Consider the following 20,222-nt stretch of genomic DNA (forward strand, 5'->3'; position numbering starts at 1 on the left):
CACCTTATTTAATTTTGAAAGGATAATGTGATTTAATTCTGAAGCAGTAACATAAAGCAAAATAAAATGAACATGAATATTTTGGATGCTCAACCACGGTCTAAGAAATCCCTTTTTGATCCACAAGTGTTTTCCCTTCCTCTACTCTATTGACTCCTTAACCTGATCAGACAGACTCTTGTTCTCAGCTATGGAATAAGTCCAACTACTTAATCTCCATTATGATGTGATGATAAGAATTGCTATTATATATAAATATATATGTATAAATATGTGTACTTACACACACACATATACACACATATGGTTATGGATGTCAAGGTCTTGAACATATGCATGTTTACCTGTGTGCAGGCACCTACAGAGGCCAACTACCACACCTTCTCTAAATTCCTTTTCCTTCTAATGCGTGTCTCACTGAGAACACGCATTCACTCTGCTAAATGTGATTACGTAAGTGCGTTGCCGTTCTAAGCATTTCTGTTTCCCCATCCAAATCTGTGATCTGTGCAGCTGAGCAGTTAGACTTTGCCTTTCGGGGATGTAGCAGAGTGTAATAGTTTCCATCCATGAAACAGCTAAGCTCTTTCTGAAAGGTGACCATTTGCCTTTAACTCACTGGGTTATTTTTTAATTTATAGCTCTTGCGCTTGGACTATGATCTGGAGTCAAGTGCGCACCCCACAGGCAACCCCAATGTAGTCATTGCCACCATCTTCTTGTTGTTCTTTGATGGTGTCTTCTACCTGATGTTGACATTCTACTTTGAGAAGGTTTTACCAGGTAAGCAGTTCCGTGATAAGACATAATGGCATGCCTGTGATCTCCTTTCTTTTTTATTAATTATGTTTTTCACATAGTGAGATTTAAAAACATGTCCTTCCATGCACATTCCAAGAGTTTGCCCATTTGCAGGATAGACAATGAGCACAGGCACTCAGGCTCCTTCATCTCCCTTGCAACGGACCAGCTCGACATGAAAATCTGAATTTTGTACGTGTGAAATAGGCAGCCTCTTCGATGAGTGCGTGTGTTGTCAATTTCATTTTACCTGTCTCTTTTTCCTTCCTACACCTAGGGTCTTTGGTTCCTTAATGTTTGTGGTTGCTTACAGATCTGTAGTTCTAAATTCTTTCTGCATGTCCGGGCCGTGTAATGACTTTATTATGCTGAATAAGCATAAATATTCATCATCTATACTATGAAATTTAGCTTAAAATCACTGCTCCCCTTTTTACTGAAATTCTGCGGAATTTTGCTGAAAATCCCCTAAGTCTCTGTCTGCTATTTCGGCTCCCATCCTACTCTGCTCTGTTTATGAATTCAACCCTTTATCTCCACATATATCAGATAAGACGGCAGTTTTCCCACTGTGCTTAATTTCCTTGATTTAACAATAGTTTATATAATGGCATGGGTGAACTAAACTATTGTTAAATGAAGGACATTATAATTGTATTTCCTTTCAATTTATTAATCTACATAAGCTTCTCAACGTCTGTGATTTTGGTCTTATTGGCTACTACAGCTCAAACACCCTGAGAGGCTGGGATAGCCCAGGACTCAGTTAATACCTGTGAAAGGATCCTTTCTTTGCTCCTGTCTACCATACCTTCTCTGCTCAAGAACAGACAGCTCTTCTTATGTTCGCTTCCTCTTCAAGAGGCCACGCCCAGGGCTCCGTCCCAGAGCAGCTATGAGGAAACACATGAAGAGAAGGTGACTCAGGAAGAAGCACCAATGGTGGGGTCACTTTCTTCAGTCAATCGTTGATCTGCCTGAGTTTGAGAGAATCAAGCACCCAGAGAAATTGTCTATGTTAACTTTTTCAAAGTTTACTGAATAATAATTTACTCAGCATCTTTGCTCATGTGTATAGCACAGATGAATAATTTGAATATATTTCTATAAATGTACACATCTCCTTTGTTACATATATGTATAGGTATAGTGTTTCATTATATATATTATATATAAATTATATATCAATCATAACTTATATAATATATGTAATTATATTATATAGTTATAGCATATGATTGATATAATTACAATAGGTATATGATTAGTTACATATAACTATGATTACATACAAAGATTATATTTAAATATTTTATTTCCAGTACAGACTAAAGAAAATGTTCTAGTGAAGAAAATGCACATTTTAAGGAATTTTGACCCAATTTATACAATTTTACCTAAGAACCATTTAGAAATATTTTTGTGCTTTAATGTTTGAAGCTTTTGCTTTTATTATTAAGCTAAAACAAATACTTGTTTGGGGATCAAATTTTAGTCTTTTTTCCCAGTGTACTCTTATTTCAAATGACACAAAACTGCTAACCTTTCATTCTACTTTTTTTTATTGGATATTTTTTATTTCCCGGTTTCCAGGCCATAAGCTCCCTATCCCATCCCCTTCCCCTTCTTCTATAAGGATGTTCCCCCTTCCCAACCACCCCCACACTTTCCCCTACACTAGGGGAGGGAGGTCCAGCCTTGGCAGGACCAAGGGTTTCTCCTTCCATTGGTGCCCAACAAGGCCATCCTCTGCTACATATGCAGCTGGAGCCGTATTATAGAAAGGCGTTACTTTTTTTTTTAACCCCTAAAGGTTTCTTATTCCTTGAATTCCCACCAAGTGTTGTAGTTGACAAAATCTATTACCTCCTATGTCTCTTCATGATAGAGGCATCTTCTGCAAACGGTTTCTCTTTCACTTAAGCAAATTAAGTATGGATTTAGTTTTTTTCTTTGGGATGTTGGCCAAAGCTTGAGCAACATGTGATACTATTCATATTTTTCTTAAGGCTCAACTAAAAATATAAATTTAAATATAATTTGATATATATGCTTTCCACATATTTGCTTAGGAACATTTTATGTTTTTAATACTTCCCACTTCTGTATTGTTATGTATGTATGTATATATAGATAGATATAGATATAGATATAGATATAGATATAGATATAGATATATGTAGATATATACATACATAGCCTTTATTTTTTAATTCATTTTTAGGAGGTATATTTTTGATGAATGCAGAGCATTAAGCTGTCAGGTTTGTTTTTATTTCAACAGTGCAATCTTGCTGAATTTAACCTCCTTTAAACGTGTGCTATCACCATCTGTCTTCTGGCTCCTGTGTTCCCCAATGGGAAGTATCTGTTCACCCTTATCTTTATTTCCTTTTTTAATGTCCATTTGCTTTAGCATCTTTTATGATTTTTCTTTTCTTTTCATTGCTTTTGAGCGTTCTGATTCGGAAATGAGTTTGTGTCACATGTGTGTATGTGTCAGTGTGTGTGTGTGTGCGTGTGTGCGTGTGTGTGTGTGCATGCATACCATGTGTAGGTAGGTACATGCTCATACGTAGAGTTCTTTAATCTTTTTAAATTTATGACTTTAATTTTCAGCAATTCTGGAAAAATGAGAAATTATTTAATTTACTTTCTCCATTATTTTAGGACTCCTTTTTATGTATTTGGCATGTTCAGATAATCACATCTCTAGCGCAGCTGCTGTCCTTTTATTTTTATTTTTCTTAGCCAAAACGAGTTGACATGACAAGAAGAACTTATAGACAAACAAGATTTACTCTGACTACAGTACTTAGCTTCTTCTGCCCTGCACTTCTTCAAATTGATGGGTTGTACCCCTTCCCCTTCTTTCCCACAGTCCATCAAATAATTTTGTTATTATGTTGTCTTCCATAAAAAGGTTCATTTAGTAACTAATAATTATTTAATTGACTTTGTAAACTCACAATATTTTTGGATATGTAATTTACTAAATTGTCACCCTTTTGGTGCCTGTATAGTAACTCAAAATATATTTAGAACTGCACTTTGGGCGGCTCAAGAACAGAAAAGTCTTTAATTTTGCATTATGATTTCTTTTCATTTTGCTCAAATTTTTGTTGCTTATGTAGTTAATTTGGTACAAATAACTCCATTTTTTCTTTAATATTCCCAATGTCAAAATAGTCTAGGATACTGTCTTCTTGTATTTATGCTTCTCTGTTCATGTTTAGAGGTGGAGAGGGGACTTAGGACAATGGCTGACCCAATGTGAAATTGCTCTGGTTAAACAGGTGAATATGGACGTCGACACCCACCTTTGTTTTTCTTGAAGTCCTCATTTTGGACAGGACAAAAACCAGCAGATCGGACTGTCCTTGACAATGAAAGGGACTATGAGTTTCCTGATGACTCTTTTGAACCCGTGTCTACAGACTTCCATGGGAAGGAAGTCATCAGGTGAGATCAGACGTAGTGTGGATGAAGTTGGAGTGTAAGGCCCTGCTATCCTCAGCCTAAAGCTTGCTCCAGACATGCAGCTCACCCCTGTAGACCCTCTATTGAGTCCTTCACAGGGCTCTGACCTGATCTCACTTACACTGCCTGTCATTCTCTGTCCTTTATTCTTTTAAAAAGTCTAGCCTGCTGCTGTTAGTGCCAAACTTAAGGCAATAGAAGCCACAACTCAGCAAAAGTCCTCTCTGCCTGTCCCTTGCTGCTTCTATTCTCTATTCCTTCCCTTCTTGTCTTTTTCTTCAGCTCAGGGCTTCACTCCTCCACCTTATCAGTCACACCATCCATTTTCCTTCGCTCATCTGAACATTTTTTTCTTTATGCATTCATCTTTCCTACAAAGAAGACCAAGGAAAAGGGGACGAGGAAAGTGAAAGCCTGGAGAAGAACAGGAAATCAGATCAACGTCCCTGTAGGTCATGCACACCTGCATTCTGGGTTATAATAAAACAGGTGTTTCATGTGGTACAGGTGGCATTTTGTTCAAATAAAGAAGAAATTATATTATATCCCATCGAGGCCAATTAATTCTGCCTAGTTGCATTGGTATAGTGTGAGGCTGCCCACTGGTGGCCTATCACCTCCAAGGAAAAGTGACTCCCTCTTAGCAACCTACAACTACCAATGGCTCCTCAAGTAGGAGTGTCTCTCATGAATCAATCCATCCTCCATTCACAGTAGAGTCCTTACTTGCTCGATCTTGCGCAGATAGCCACAGCTCTGTAGGTTCGTTAGTGACAGCCATGTCACAAGCAAGAATAGAACTTCACAGCACCTCTCTCCATCTTTCATCTTTCATGTTCTTTCCATCTCCTGCTCTCCTGTGTTCCCCGAGCCTGGCAGGTGAAAGCATTGGTATTTTCCAGTTTCTAATCATAACTTTCAATTTTTAACATGCAGCCTGCCCTATAGATATCCTTCTCGCTTTTCTTTTGGATAATTTTTAACCTCAGGCAGAAAAAGTCCTATCGAGACACTGTTTTTGTCTACTGGTCTCTCTCATCTTCTCTCTGATATCTCACTGAATGAGAAGTGAGGGGAAAGAATAGGGCGTTAGTGTTTAAATGGAAGTGAGAACCTAATTTTTCTTTCTTTTCATTTAAAGTATTTTTATTTTCACGCTTTATGTTTTGGTTATTTTCTTTCCCTTCCCCAACTCTTCCTACATCCTTCCCTACCCACCTAACTTCATGTTCCATGTCCTTTGCCTTTCTCAGCCCTCCCATCACCAAACCAAACCAACCAAACAAAAACTATGCCAAAACAAAACAAAATAAAACAACCCCCTACCCCAAAAGAACCCACCGAGTTCATTAATGTTGACCTGTCCTAGAGTATGATTGAGATACTCAGTTTCACTCCATGGGAGAAAAAGAATTGTCCCTCTCCCAGCAGGTATCAGGTACAAATAGCTTCTTGGTTAGAATGGGATCCCATGTCCACTTCTTCTCCATGCTGGAGTTTTGTCTGGTTTGAACCTGTGCAGGGCTTGGGCATTCTGTCCCACTCTCTGGGAATTCATGTGTACATCAGCTCTGTTGTGTCTAGAACAGTGGTTCTCAACCTTCCTAATGCTGTGACCCTTTAATATAGTTCTTCATGTTGTGGTGACCCACAACCATAAAATTATTTTGTTGTTACTTCATAACTGTAATTTTGCTACTGTTATGAATTATAATGTAAATATCTGATATGCAGGATATCTCATGAGTGACTCCATAAGGGTCATGAACACAAGTTGAGATCTGAGGGTGTAGAAGACTGTTTCCTTGGACTTATCACCATTTCTGCCTCTTACAGTCTTGTCGCATCCTCTTCCTCATAGGTTCCAAAGCCTTGCTTGAGGGGAGAAGTTTGATAAAGACAACCCCTTTACGGTTGAGTGATCCAAAGTTTCTTACTGTGCACAGTGCCTATTTGTCTCAGTGTTAATTATCATCTACTGAAAAAAAGCTGTGGGAAATCTATTTTAACCAACATACATAAACCCTGAGTTGTTTTAGAAGAGTCAGTTGGTTGCAAAAAAACTAAATGTATATTTAGCTGGTAGAACACAACCAGACAGATCACGTGGCTACATTTCCGGAGCTAACGTGATTTTAAATGGCAATATATAGAATTTAGTGTTCAACAGTACTAAAAAATTGTTAATATTTACAGCCCTCTTAGTGACCATAATCTTTATCATGTAATCAATAGCATCTGATACTTTTCACGGACCACTTCTTCAACATGCAACACGAAACATATATACTGTTAATAGTCCTGCTTTCAGCACAGGAGAGCAGAGCTCTAATAAATAGCTAAACTTATTGACTGTTTAATGGTTAGAGTTCAGGGATGGCTATCACTTCTGATACTGTTCACAGGATTTCCTCTTCTTGCCATTCTATACTGCCTGGCTGACTTGAAGAGTTTCTTGACCTCATGCAGATGTTTTCTCTAACATCTGTAACTACTCAGCCTTGCTATGGTAGTTGTCTGGGTTGTATCATTGTCTAGTTTCCCCATCACTACGTATGGTTCAGCTCAGGAAAAATGCGCAAAGTGGCTCAAACAGTATCTAAGTCTTGGCCCACACCAAAGGAAGCAGCCTTTCTTCCAGGTGAGCTCAGGCACTGGTCAGTTTTTAAAACACTGGCCCAAGTACCATTGCTGTCTAACCATAACTATGTCAAGTTCACATGCTCTCTCTCTCTCTCTCTCTCTCTCTCTCTCTCTCTCTCTCTCTCTCTCTCTCGTCTTTGCAATCCAAATTCACCTAAAGATTCCAGCCAAACTTGGAGTTAGATAATAAAGAAAACCATTGCTCCTTAAGCCATGTATCTCTTGCTCTCTTTCTCAGAATCAGAAATCTTACAAAAGAATACATACAGAGGTCTAAGCGCACAGAAGCTTTGAAAGGTAAGTAACTAAGATAGAAAAATATTGGGTTTTAGTTAGCTAACTTTTCTCTCAGTAAGCAATTCTAGACTCTAAGTGGGTGTTGAATCTCCTGTCTCTCAACCCCCCACAACTGATCTAATATTGCCATGCTGTGTAAGTTTGTAAAGTGGAAATAGAGTATTAATTTCGATTTAATAAGAGAATGAAAGTGCACTATCATAAATTTTAGTCACACTATCAATACATAGGCACTAGATGAGCCCCAAATTAAACCTTCACTTGTGATTTTATACTTTCATGATATTTTCCTCCAAGATTTGACATTGGATGTATATAAAGGCCAGATTACTGCAATCCTTGGTCACAGTGGAGCTGGGAAATCAACGCTATTAAATGTGCTTAGTGGACTGTGTGTTCCCACCAAAGGTAGGAAACAAAGACTTTCCTCTAAGTTGGCAAATGGATCATCTGTGCTTTGGTTAGACATCTGAGTATTAAGTATAGGCAGAGATAATTAAATTAACAGTTACTGACATGCAATTTATATTATTCTTTTATAATATATATATATATATGACATTAATGGAAATAATTCCAAATGACATAATTTTGGTATTTTGTAATATTTAAAATTTTCTAGTTTTAACAGTTTTTTTTATAGTTTTTAACAGTTTCAATAAACATTGATCATGCTTTTCTGTATAGATAAGGTAACCTTGAAAATTAGCAACTTTTAAAATATGACTGGTAAGTCCTCTCAATCTCACTGTTTTCACTCTAGGTTATGGCCTAGAATAGATTTACCTACATGTCTGAGACTTGCTGAGCTATTCTCCCCTCCTTCCTCTCCCCTTCCCTTCTCCCTTGGCCTTCCCCTCTCCCTCTGCCTTCTCCTCTCTCCTCTCTTTTTTCTCTCTCTCTCTCTCTCTCTCTCTCTCTCTCTCTCTCTCTCTCTCTCTATCCCTCTTTCTAGGAAATTTCTAGGGCTGAAGTTCGAAGGAATTTGAGCTGCAGACAGAATCAATGCCAATAGAAAACGACTTCTCTGTGTTCTCTGTCATTGGCTCCTATTCCATTGTTTGAAGCAAGTGGCGTGCATAGCTGGGGAGGCAGAGAGGTTGATCTCATTTCTTGATGATAAAATGTAGAGTGTACCACATTCTCAGATGCAGGTGAGATCGAAATGCTAAGACAGAATTTGGAAAATATGATGCCAGGAGTAAGAGAAGATCACATATCTAATTTCATTTGATAAAGTTTGTTTAAAGTTACATTAAGGATGCTATACTATCTTGATGATGTTTTTTGAAACCATTATTTACAGGTTGGGTCACTATCCATGATAACAAACTCTCAGAAATGACTGACTTGGAAAGCATCAGCAAGCTCACTGGAGTTTGTCCGCAGTGCAATGTACAATTTGACTTCCTCACTGTAAGAGAAAATCTTAGGCTTTTTGCTAAAATAAAAGGGATTCAAGAAGTGGACAATGAGGTACATGACGTGTTACACTAACATAAAATGTAAAGTTTTAGTAAAAATGCTTAATCCTTTTTGCTTTGATTTGGGGTGTATTAAATTACCCGTGTATCGATATGTTAAGGTTGGCTGCAAAAATATGGGAATAGCAAACACTAACATGTAACCTGTGATGTTCTCCCAGACCATTAAATACATTCCATTCATCTTAGCAACTCTTAGATAAGTAACAGAATTTCTTCATGTTCAAATGAGATTGAATTATGAAGAGGTAAACAATTTCCCCCAAGTCGTAGGTCAAGTAAGCGTAAAGTCCTATGAATACCCAAACAGAAGACTCTGCTTATTACAAGTCATTATACTTTATGGTGCTGTGTATTAAGACCTTTTAGTTATGGCTTGAAAGTTCTTTTCTGTGCATGTGCAGGTACAAAGGGTTTTGCTGGAACTGGAGATGAAAAATATTCAGAATACTCTTGTTCAAAACCTAAGTGGTGGACAGAAGAGAAAGCTGACATTTGGAATCGCCATTTTAGGAGACCCTCAGGTAAGTCAGACTGGATTCACTGATAAATGTAATCTGGAATCAAACAACCTTCTCGTCCAGAAAGGGCACTGTGATGGAGATAATACAGTGGAGCAGTGGAATAAGTACACACCTAGCCTGTGCTCCCTGCTCCCATAGTCAGTGAAAGTTATTTCCTTTGATTCTTCCTCTAGATTTTCCTCCTGGATGAGCCCACTGCTGGGCTGGATCCCTTTTCAAGGCACCGGGTGTGGAATCTCCTGAAGGAGCGCAAAGCAGACCGTGTGGTCCTCCTCAGCACACAGTTCATGGATGAAGCTGACATCGTGGCTGGTAATTGCTGGCTTCCTTAAGCATCACGATGAGGACTTAGGTCTGAAAACCTTAAACTATTTTCTTTGCTGCCGCTTTTGTACTGTTAGATGCTATGAGCCATAACCAGGAGCTCTTTTAGGCAAAGGTTTGAGGTGTCTTTTTCCCTTCATGTTTATAGCATCATGGTGACACAATGTCCTCCTTAGCTCACTAACTGCAAGATAAATGTCATTGAGTCGAACTCCATGACTGAATAAATCAACCTAACAGATCTGTGCACAGCCAGCTGAAATACATGTGAATGCTTACGCTTATCAAAAATGTTCATGTAACTCATTCTGTGGAGGTGTCTGACACATGAATAATTTACATGATCATCAAAGATTATGTTGGGTTTTTTTTTGAGCCATGATTGCATCCAATAGCAGTATTTAAAGTTTTATGAACTCTTAGGCAATTCATTGTATCTCATATTTCTCTAAAACAAAACATATCTCCCATCACTGCTTCTTCCTTTTCAGATAGGAAAGTGTTCATCTCCCAGGGGAAGCTGAGGTGTGCAGGATCTTCCTTGTTTCTGAAGAAAAAATGGGGGATTGGTTATCACTTAAGGTAGGCTTTCTAGGGGAAGGTGGGGGTTGATGAGAACTGGGCTGGAGAAAAGAGTGGTCCTGGGGGAATCATTGCAAGAAAGGAGGCTGGCACAGAGATGGGGAAGAGTTAAGAGGAACAAACGGGGGTGGGGGGATACAACTGGAATCGTATATGCATATGAAAATTGCGAAGAATTAATAAAAATATATTTGAAAGAAAATTCATATGTGTATAAATGTGTGTGTACATGTGTACACGTGTGCACACCTGTGTGCAAGTAGGAGGAGGTAAAGGGTGAGAGGGTGGGGAAGACTGGAATAGAAGATGCCTGGCCTACCATAGAGGAAGTATGAGAAAAACCAAGCAAAGGTGAAGAGTTAAATGTCGACCGTATTTGGTTATTCCAATGGCCCACAACTTTTCCAAACCTGACAAGACTGTATTTAACCTCATTATTCCATTAACCCAGAATAGTAATACAGTCTCTTAACTAAGGTCCTAGTTTGCATTGACTGATTTAGCTCTTTATTTCGTTCAACTTTGCATGACTTGTTTTTTTTTGCATCGATTTTCTAAATGCTCTTCCCTGGTGGTCAGTTTTGGATGCCAGAGGCTATTTTTCAAACAACCTCTTTCAATTTTTGAATAACAGCTTGCAGCTGAGTGAAACGTGTGTGCACGAAAGAATAACGTCGCTCGTCAAACAACACATCCCCGATTCCAAGTTGTCGGCAGAAAGTGAAGGGAAACTGAATTACATATTACCCCTGGAAAGAACAAACAAATTTCCAGGTAATTCGTTAGCCATGAGCTGTAACATGAAATCCACAGCAATGTGAGTAACATGTAGCGTCAGATTGCTGTGCATGGAGTACAGTACTTAGGGTTTATTGCTGTGAACAGACACCATGACCAAGGCAAGTCATATAAAAGACAACATTCAATTGGGGCAGGCTTACAGGTTCAGGGGTTCAGTCCTTTATCGAGGCGGGAACATGGTGGCATCGCAGCATCCAGGCATGGTGAGGAAGGAGCTGAGTTCTACATCTTCACCCAAAGGAAGCCAAGAAGAGACTGAACATCCTCAGGCAGCTAGGAGGAGGGTCTCCAAGCCCACCCCCATAGTGACACACTTCCTCCAACAACACCACACCTTCTAACAGTGCCACTCCCTGGGCCAAGCCTATGCAAACCATCACAAGTACTAAGGGTTTGAGATGAAACATCACTTGGAATTCTCATAATAATAAGAAAAGCTTGACACAATGACTGCCATACCTTAGGGACAGAAAACAGGAGCAGAGGGTAAAGTTAATTTGCAAAAGTCATTGTTTTAAAGATGAATTCTGCCTCCAACCCCATTCTGTCAGAAGTAACAATGTGTTCAATCCTTTGGTCTCTGTTTCAATCAAATACTAGAACCTTTTTAGGTTTCCTGAATGCCTCACAGTGGCGGTGCTAACACCACATTAGCAGTGTCCTCCTTACACAGGATGAATTGACTCTTATTGGTGCTTTCGTTTTGAAAACTGAGTTGTATGTATCTTACCAGACAACAGAGAATAAAGGTCAACTTGCCATGGGTAAGAAAAATAAGGGCACAAAACAAATAAGTAACCAATAAATGGGAGTTTACCAAAACCTTGAAGGAACCTATCAGTAGGTGCATAAGCACCTGGAGTCACAGCTGTCTATGCTGACATCCAGAAAAGGTAAAAAACCATTACACAGTTAGTTAGACATAAGTGTTCATAAACATTTAGAAATCATTAAATGCTGAAACATTGTATCCTGATGCCTAATGACCTCTAAGTCTCTTGTTTGCTTCTCATAGGCTTTCAGTATCCTTGGTGTATTATGACAATAAGCTAGGCTTATAAATCTGGAATGAACATAGTGACTTGAAACTTGGCTTTACTCATTGGCTAAAAGTCCTATCATGTGTTTCGTTTCATTTGTTTGTTTTGTTCTTTCTTTGTTTTGTCTGTTGGTTTTAGTTTTGGCCATGACTTTATAATACAATCTTGTTGTCAGGCCAGTGTATAAAAGAGAATAATTGTGCTTGGTTTTCAGGGCATTTGTCCAGACCACTAGGGACTAAGAGAGATCCTATTAAGTGAACAAGACAAAAAAGAATTGCTATATATAAGTGTGACTAAGGCAGTGTCTTAGTTACCGTTCTATTGTGTAAGGTGGCACATGACAACTTTTATAAAAGAAAGTGTCTAACTGGAAACTTGTTTAACGTTTCAAAGGGTTAATCCATGACCATCATTTCAGGGAGCAGACTGCATGATGCCGGATCAGTAATTGAGAGCTTTGCACCCTGATTCAAAGGCAGCAGGGAAAGAGAGACTGGGCCTGTTGTGGTCTTTTGAACCCTCAAAGTCCACCCCAAGGATAAGTTTCCTCAACAAATACAAATGTTCTAATAAGAACACACTTCCTAATCCTTCCCAGACAGTTTTACACTTGTGGCTAAGCATTCAAATATATGAACTTCTTGGGGGTGGAGCATTCTCATTCAAACCACCACAGGTAGATAGATAACTTACTAAGCAAGGAAATTCAAACATACACTTCGTTTGAACATATAAATATGATTTCGAACCATGAGGAAGTGTTAGTTGAAATATAATCATTCCATTTAAAAGGATTGTATAACCTTGAAACCTACCAAACGCCAGTTAGAGTGAACCTTGGCTGCCAGTGCTTACTAACCATTGAAGACTGTGATAGTCCCTCGTCCTGCAACTATTTAGCTGCCAATAGCACCTCGGGGAAGGGGAGGTCTCATGAGAACCTTTCCATCCATGAATCAGCATTGAAGGGCCCAATCTTGAACAGGTCTAGTTCAGGTAGCCAGAAGTGCTCTGTGTACATTATTTCGATAGTCATGTCGTATTCAGAGTGTATTGGGGAGGGGTGCAGCCATGCTACAAGTTGAATGTAGTCAGAGGACAATTTGTAGAAAGATTCTTCCCTTCAACCTTATGGGTTTCAGGAAGTAAAACAAGGCCACCTGGTTTGGTTGCAAGTGCCTTTACTCTCTACGTCATCTCTCTGGCCCTAGCTCCATCCATTTTCCTGAAATATCCATAATTTAATTTTTGGGGGATGGCTTAATAAAAAGAATTCTATTGTGTGCAGGCGCCACATTTTCTTTGTCAGTTCATCAGTTGATAGAAATACAAGTTTATTCCATTTTCCTATCTATTGTGAACACAGGGCAATGAACATAAATGTATGGATATTTCTGTAATGGAATAGAAAAGCCTCTGGGTATATATGCCCAGGAGCAGACATATGGTAGTTCTATTTTGTGTGTTTGGTTTGGTTGGTTTTTGATTGTTTGTTTGCTTGTTACCTTTTTGAGAAATCTTCACATTTCTATAGTTGCTAAACCAACACATCAGCAGTAAATAGGAGTGCAACTTCTCCCACATCTTCGCCAGCATATGTTGTTATCTTTTTTTTTATTTTATTATTATTTTTGTTTGATTTCCTTTCTGACTAGGTTGAGGAGGGATGTCACAGCTGTTTTAATTTGAATTTCCCTGATGACTACATTTAAAAAATTGTTTGTTAGATCTTTATAGGGATCTCGAGAGATGCCCCAACCTGGGAATTGAGAACTATGGTGTTTCTATAACAACACTGACTGAGGTCTTTCTGAAACTGGAAGGAAAATCAGCAATTGATTCAGGTAGGTAAAAAGGCTAGAAGCCATCATGCTTCTTCTCCTCTTCTTTGTCTCTTTTGTCTTCTTTCTTGTCATTCTCTTCCTCTTCCTCTTCCTCTTCCTCTTCTCCTCCTCCTCCTCCTCCTCCTCCTCCTCTTCTTCTTCTTCTTCTTCTTCTTCTCCTTCCTCTTCTTCTTTCTCTCCTCCTCCCTCTCCTCTTCTCCCTTCTTTCCTTCTCCTTCTTCTTCTCCTTCTTTTCTTTCTCCTCCTCCCCTCCTCCTCCTTCTCCTCCTCTTACCCCTCCTTCTTCTCTTCCCACTCTTCTCTCCTCTCCCCCCTCCTCTTTCCACCTCCTCCTCTTCTTCTTCTACTTCTTTGTCTTCTTCCTCTTCTTCTCCTCCTCCTCTTCTCCTTCTTCTTCTCCCTCCTCCTCCTTCCTCTCCTCCTCCTCCCCCTCTCCTTCTTCTCTTTTTCCCCCTCCTCCTCACCTTGCTCTTCTTCTTCCTTCTCCTCCTCTTCTTTCTTCTCCTTCCCCTCTTCCTCACCTTCCTCTTCCTCCTCTTCCTCTTCTTCTTCCTCTTCCTCTTCTTCTTCCTCTTCTTCCTCTTCTCCTCCCCCTCCTCCTCACCTTCCTCTTCTTCCTCCTTCTCCTCCTCTTCCTTCTTCTCCTTCTTTTCCCCCCTTCTCCTCCCCCTTCCTCCTCCTCCTCCTCCTTCCCCTCCTTTGGAAATCTATATAGTACAAATGAGGAGATCTATTGTTATCAGTTGCCATCTCTGCCATAGATGTGCCTCACCTGAGATGTTCTATTAGATCCCAGCCAATAATTTCTCAAGTGTTTATGTGTACTACATTCTCAATATTATGCCCTCAAAATGCTTGCTTTGAAACTTCTATTTTTTAAATGATACATTTAAACTCTGTGCATATAGTGCATATATAGGAATAATTTTTTAAAGGTGTTTATTTTATTTTCAATTGTGTGCATTTGTGTATGTGTATATGTGTGCATTTGTGTGTGTGTGCATTTGTGTGTGTGTGCATTTGTGTGTATGTGTGCATGTGTGTGTGTATGTATTTGTGTGTGAGTGCATGTGTGTGTGTGCATTTGTGTGTGTGCATTTGTGTGTGTGTGTGTGTGTGTGTCCATGGAAGGCAGAGGCATTGGATCCCCTAGAGCTGCAGTTTTAGGCAGTTCTTCTTCTTCTCCTCCCTCCCCTCCTCCTCCCTCCTCCTCCTCCTCCTCCTCCTCCTCCTCCTCCTCCTCCTCCTCCTCCTCCTCCTCCTCCTTCTTTCTTCTTCTTCTTCTTCTTCTTCTTCTTCTTCTTCTTCTTCTTCAAGGCATTTAAGACGTTAAAAAGTGTCTAAGAGATCTTGGGGGTCCAGGTTAATTAAGACTACTGATCCTTCTACAGGGTGGCCTCCTCCTCAGCTTCTTCCAGCTTTTCCCTAATTCAATCAGAGGGGTCAGCACCTTTTGTTCATTGGTTAGGAGCACATATCTGCATCTGACTCTTTCAGCTACTTGGTGGGTCTTTTGGAGGGCAGTCATGGTAGGGTCCCTTTTTGTGAACACCCCATAGCTTTAGTAATGGTGTCAGGTCTTTGGGCCTCCCCTTGAGCTGGATCTTATTTTGGGCTTGTTGCTGGGCCTTCTTTTCCTCATGCTCTTCTCCATTTCCATCCCTGCATTTCCCTTAGATAGGAAGAATTATGGGTCAGAGTTTTGACTGTGGGATAGCAACCCCATCCCTCACTTGATGCCCTAACTTTCTGCTGGAGGTGGGCTCTACAAGTTCCCTCTCCCCACTGTCAGGCATTTCATCTAGGTTCTCTCCTTTGAGTCCTGAGAGTCTCTCACTTGCCAGGTCTCTGGTACATACTAGAGTATCCTCCCAACCTCCTTCCTCCCGAGGTCACCTATTTCTATTCTTTCTGCTGACCCTCAGGGCTTCAGTCCTTTCCCCCACTCAATACCAGATCATGTTCCCTTCTCCATCCACCCCTATCCCCTTTCCCCTCCCCTGTCCCTACCTGCCTCCCCTTTGTGGTTGCTTTCTTCTCCCTCCCAAGTAGGACTGAGGCATTCTTTCTTGGGCCCTTTAGCTTGTTGACCTTTTTGAGTTCTGTGGTCTGTATCTTGGGTATTCTGTACATTTTTTGTCTAATATCCACGTATTAGTGAGTGCATACCATACATGTCCTTTAGGGTCTGAGTTACCTCACTCAGGATATTTTCTAGTTCCGTCCATTTGCCTGTAAAACTCAGGATGTCCTTTTTCTTAATAGCTGAGTAGTATTCCATTCTGTAGCTGAACCACATTTTCTGCATCCATTCGTCTGTCATGAGACATCTGGGTTGTTTCCAGCTTCTGGCTATCACAAATAAGGCCGCTATGAACATAATGAAACATGTGCTGCTGTGGCATGGTGGGGCATCTTTTGGTTATATTCCCAAGAGTGGTATTTCTGGGTCTTTAGGTGGGTCTATTTCCAATTGTCTGAGGAACCTCCAAATTGATTTCCAGAGTGCTTGTGCCAGTTTGCAATCCCACCAGCAATGAAGGAGTGTTCCTCTTTCTCCACATCCTCACCAATGTGTGTTGTCACCTGAGATTTTGATCTTAGCCATTCTGACTGGTGTAAGGTGGAATCTCAGGGTCATTTTAATCACCAACAAGGCAGCATACACCAGCTGAGATGAGGCATCCAACACATACACAGCAGAGGACTCCCAGATCTGGGTTCAGTTAGAGAAGATACACCTAACCCTCAAGAGACTGGAGGCTCCAGGAAGTTTAGAGGTCTAGTGAGGTGGGTAGGTTAGGGAAAATACTTGTGGTGACTGGGGGTAGGGGTAATGGAGGAGGTGTGGGATGTGGAACAGTTGGGGAGTGGACCTGGCGGGGAATAAAGTCTGGAGTGTAAAAACAAACAAACAAACAAAAACAACATAACAACAGCAACAAAATGAATAAATCTGTCTTTATCTTGGGGCATAAAAATAACATTAAAAAGTAAAGTCAGTAATGGAGATAGTTAGAGGAAAATAGTTTTTAAAGATGAATTTCCTTTGATTTTCTTAACTAAAATCTACCTAGGCTGCCTTGAAAATAAGTTGGAGTCAATACAGCAGAGCATAGAGAGGCTGCTTCTCCTCTTAGAACTCTACCAATGCTTGAGGCTACTTCCTCCCAATATTTCACATCTGTCGGGTTTAACCTGGTTTTGAGTTCCCAGAAATTAAGTACAGTTAGTGCTATTTGCCTTGGTGAGTCCATGATATGATCACTTCAATACCCAATCTCTCTGGTTCTGAGTTTCTTGTAAACAGATAGGAAGAGAAGCCTGTATTTGGAATACCATCTGTTCCCCTGTCAGAGCCATGGGTGTCACCTGGTCTTAGCTGCAATGTTGATGGCTTGACAGTAGTACTCATCTCCACTTTCCATTCTCTTTTGTGCCACCTTCTAGCTCCAGTCATCTGTTCAAAGAATGACCGGTCTCATTGGGGAGCAGATAAGATTGTTCACAGAGCATCTTTAGCTGGGCATGGTGGTACACACCTCTAACTTTAGCTCTTGGGAGACTGAGGCAGGAGCATCCTGAGCTCAAGGCCAACCTGTATTAAAAAGCAAGGCCCTTTCTCAAAAAGACGAGCATAAATTTTTAAAATATATTTCCAATATTTCAGTACACATTTGCACTTAAGTTGCGTAAACAGATGTTGTAACAAAAACAAAGGCCAAAATAGACCCTTGTGGGTTTTCTTTCTATTGTCAAGGTTTGTTAAAGAAACCGTTGAGTTTCCTGGATCAATGTTATTATCTTGTTATCAAATTATAATTTATATAATGGGAACTGTCCATCTGCTACTTTTTTTCTGTTGAGTTCATCCTCGGTTGGTTGCCCCAAAACAGGTATGGAAAGCACAATTTAGAACATTTTGTTACCCAACAAGCTGCTTATGCCCTCTTGCAGGGATCACCCCAAGAGATTCTCCTCGAGCAACTTATACTTTTCTCTCCTCCAGAACTTAATATAAATGGAAAACGCTGTTCCAACTCTTGTAGGTCATCTCTGCTGTTTCATGATATGACAACAAGCATTCTCTGTGCTGTTCTATTCCATAGTATCCTTTTTGAGAGACATCATTTGAAACGGTGTCAACTGTCAAAGTCGTATTGACCCATTTTTGTTTTATCTTGGGATTCCTGTTTGCTGTAAGAGGACTTCAAAAACATTCTCTGGATCAAAAAAAAATTATTTCAGAGAAAAATTTAAGATTTAGAGATTGCTCGCTTTTGTTTTGTAGATATTGGTGAGACAGAAGATGTACAAGCTGGAGGGACAAGGGGCCCAGGGAGACTTGACGGGGAGCAACTTGTCTCTTTACTTAATGAGATGAGTAAGACAAAAGGGGGCATGGCTCTCTGGTGGCAGCAACTCTGCGCAGTGACCAGGCTTCGCTTCTTGAAGTTAAAGTATGGAAGGAAATCCATCGTTATTCTGTGAGTACCAAATCAATGTTGTGGCTTCCAATTGTTGCATTAAAGCATACATAAGCAGAACAACAGAAAAGTCATAAACATAAATTCCAGTGAAGGTCCATACCTGTTATTTCTGTTAACAGTCTTGGTAGTCACACATTATGGTATTAATACAAATAATTTTTCAGAGATAGTATGAGGCCTGGAGTCTTTCTTCACTACCGTTACTCCCTTAAAGTCTCCATGGTAGAAACAATGGGAAGTTTAAGAACTTAACCTTGTAGGTGTGTGTGTGTGTGTGTGTGTGTGTGTGTGTGTGTGTGTGTGTGTGTGTGTGTGTGTGTGTGTGTGTCTGTGTCTGTGTCCTAACTCGGATTTCATAGAATTCTCTGGAACTGTAATGTGTTTGAAAGTTGATACATCTTCAAGTTCTCCCTCTTCTTTGTGGTTCTTATGTGCAAGTGATTTCATCTCAGTTCCTTCCAAATGTCAGGCATTTTTAGGAGTTGAACATAAAAGATACCGACTGACTCTCAAAGAATTTGTCCCTTGACATTAGCACCCTGTGCCCACCTCATAGTCTATCTATAAGTTGTAAATCAGTTCACACATGGAATCCAGAACATGTACGAGAATTCCAGTCGATACTTGCTGGATACATGCTTCAAATGGAGGATATTAACAAGATTAAAACAAAAAGAAAAATATTTGTAGTTAATTTAGAAATGCTTTGTAAAACAGACTTGGAGAGCCACAGAGCCCATCAGGCAAGTCTTGGAGTTCCCCATGTGCTGGATCCCTTCCCCAGCCTGTTGACAGGATGGCCCACAAGATGAGATAAGTTGTCGGTAAGGGAAAAGTGAGTCAGGTGTGGTGGTCAGAAGAATCTTGCAGATCTGACTGACTAACAATCAGGCCACCTCTTTACTTATACAGGTTTCACAGAACAAAGTCAGACTAATGATTATCCAAGAAGTACAGATTATATCCTTTTGTCTATGGACATGTGTTTGATTTTTCATTACATGTCTGGGGTTACGAGTTGAGTCAAAATTAGAAAGCACCAACAGATTTTATTTTTATTAGTAGCCCTAGAACTCCAATTCAAAGAATCTAAAGAATGTCTCTGTCAAAGCAAACACACTTATTATATGACAGTCTGCTTTTAGGCTGGCAGTATTTGCAGTTTTAAAGCTCCCCAGACAAACAGAAAATATGTGAACTGGTCTTTTTATGAATAGCAAACACTAGCCGGTTGTGGTGGCACACGCTGGTAGGATTTGCTGAAGGAGGCAGAGGCAGGAGGATCAAACACTAACACCTAACACCTTTACTATCTTAATTCATTATCTATGCTACAAAGTAGGTAAAGTTGATTTTAGTCAATCTTTCCTGTTTAGTGAGGTCTATTCATCCAGGGGTATACCTTGTATGACTCCCCTGTGTTTAAACTATATTTTCAGAGAGCTCTAAGGATATTATAAAATGGGACCTAGAATCTGTCACTAATTCTCCTAGCCAGTAAGAGTTTTTCAATTATCTCTGTTTACCCTTTACCAATTAGACTGTTTGAGCTTGCTAAGGGGCAGATATCCAAAGAAGATTCGTGAAGTCACCTTCTCACATTTTCCTAGCTTTTGCTTATCCAAGCTTATTGCAATCTCTAGGTCATGAGGAAGACTTCCAAACAGTGGCCAGAAAAAGCAGAAGTGAGTTTAGGGCTTTCCCTAAAAGCAGACATAAGTTTAAGACATTCCTTAAAAAGACTTAGAAATAATTTTCTCAAGAAAAGATATAAAACAAGTCATAAGGCCGAACGTCCCCAAGAATGCAACATGCAGAGACCAAACCCCCAAAGTGAGAGACAGAAGGACAGCGATTACAGCATTCCGCTCAGCTTTGCTGGAACTGTGTCAAACAGCTGTGCTGGCTT

General features: G+C 39.9%; 1 protein-coding gene across 1 annotated transcript in view; it reads left to right on the forward strand.

Moving 5' to 3' along the window:
- Positions 1 to 20,222, forward strand: part of LOC116908776 (ATP-binding cassette sub-family A member 8-A) — a 69,515-nt gene that overhangs the window by 15,115 nt on the left and 34,178 nt on the right. The window contains exons 9-19 of the mRNA XM_032912148.1: positions 642 to 783; positions 4,098 to 4,263; positions 7,163 to 7,221; positions 7,519 to 7,629; positions 8,528 to 8,697; positions 9,110 to 9,229; positions 9,403 to 9,541; positions 10,045 to 10,135; positions 10,770 to 10,909; positions 13,707 to 13,823; positions 18,115 to 18,310. Coding sequence (XP_032768039.1) covers positions 642 to 783; positions 4,098 to 4,263; positions 7,163 to 7,221; positions 7,519 to 7,629; positions 8,528 to 8,697; positions 9,110 to 9,229; positions 9,403 to 9,541; positions 10,045 to 10,135; positions 10,770 to 10,909; positions 13,707 to 13,823; positions 18,115 to 18,310 — 1,451 coding nt within the window. The remainder of the gene's footprint in view (positions 1 to 641; positions 784 to 4,097; positions 4,264 to 7,162; positions 7,222 to 7,518; positions 7,630 to 8,527; positions 8,698 to 9,109; positions 9,230 to 9,402; positions 9,542 to 10,044; positions 10,136 to 10,769; positions 10,910 to 13,706; positions 13,824 to 18,114; positions 18,311 to 20,222) is intronic.

Source organism: Rattus rattus, chromosome 9, assembly GCF_011064425.1.
Source record: "Rattus rattus isolate New Zealand chromosome 9, Rrattus_CSIRO_v1, whole genome shotgun sequence".
NCBI lineage: Eukaryota > Metazoa > Chordata > Mammalia > Rodentia > Muridae > Rattus > Rattus rattus.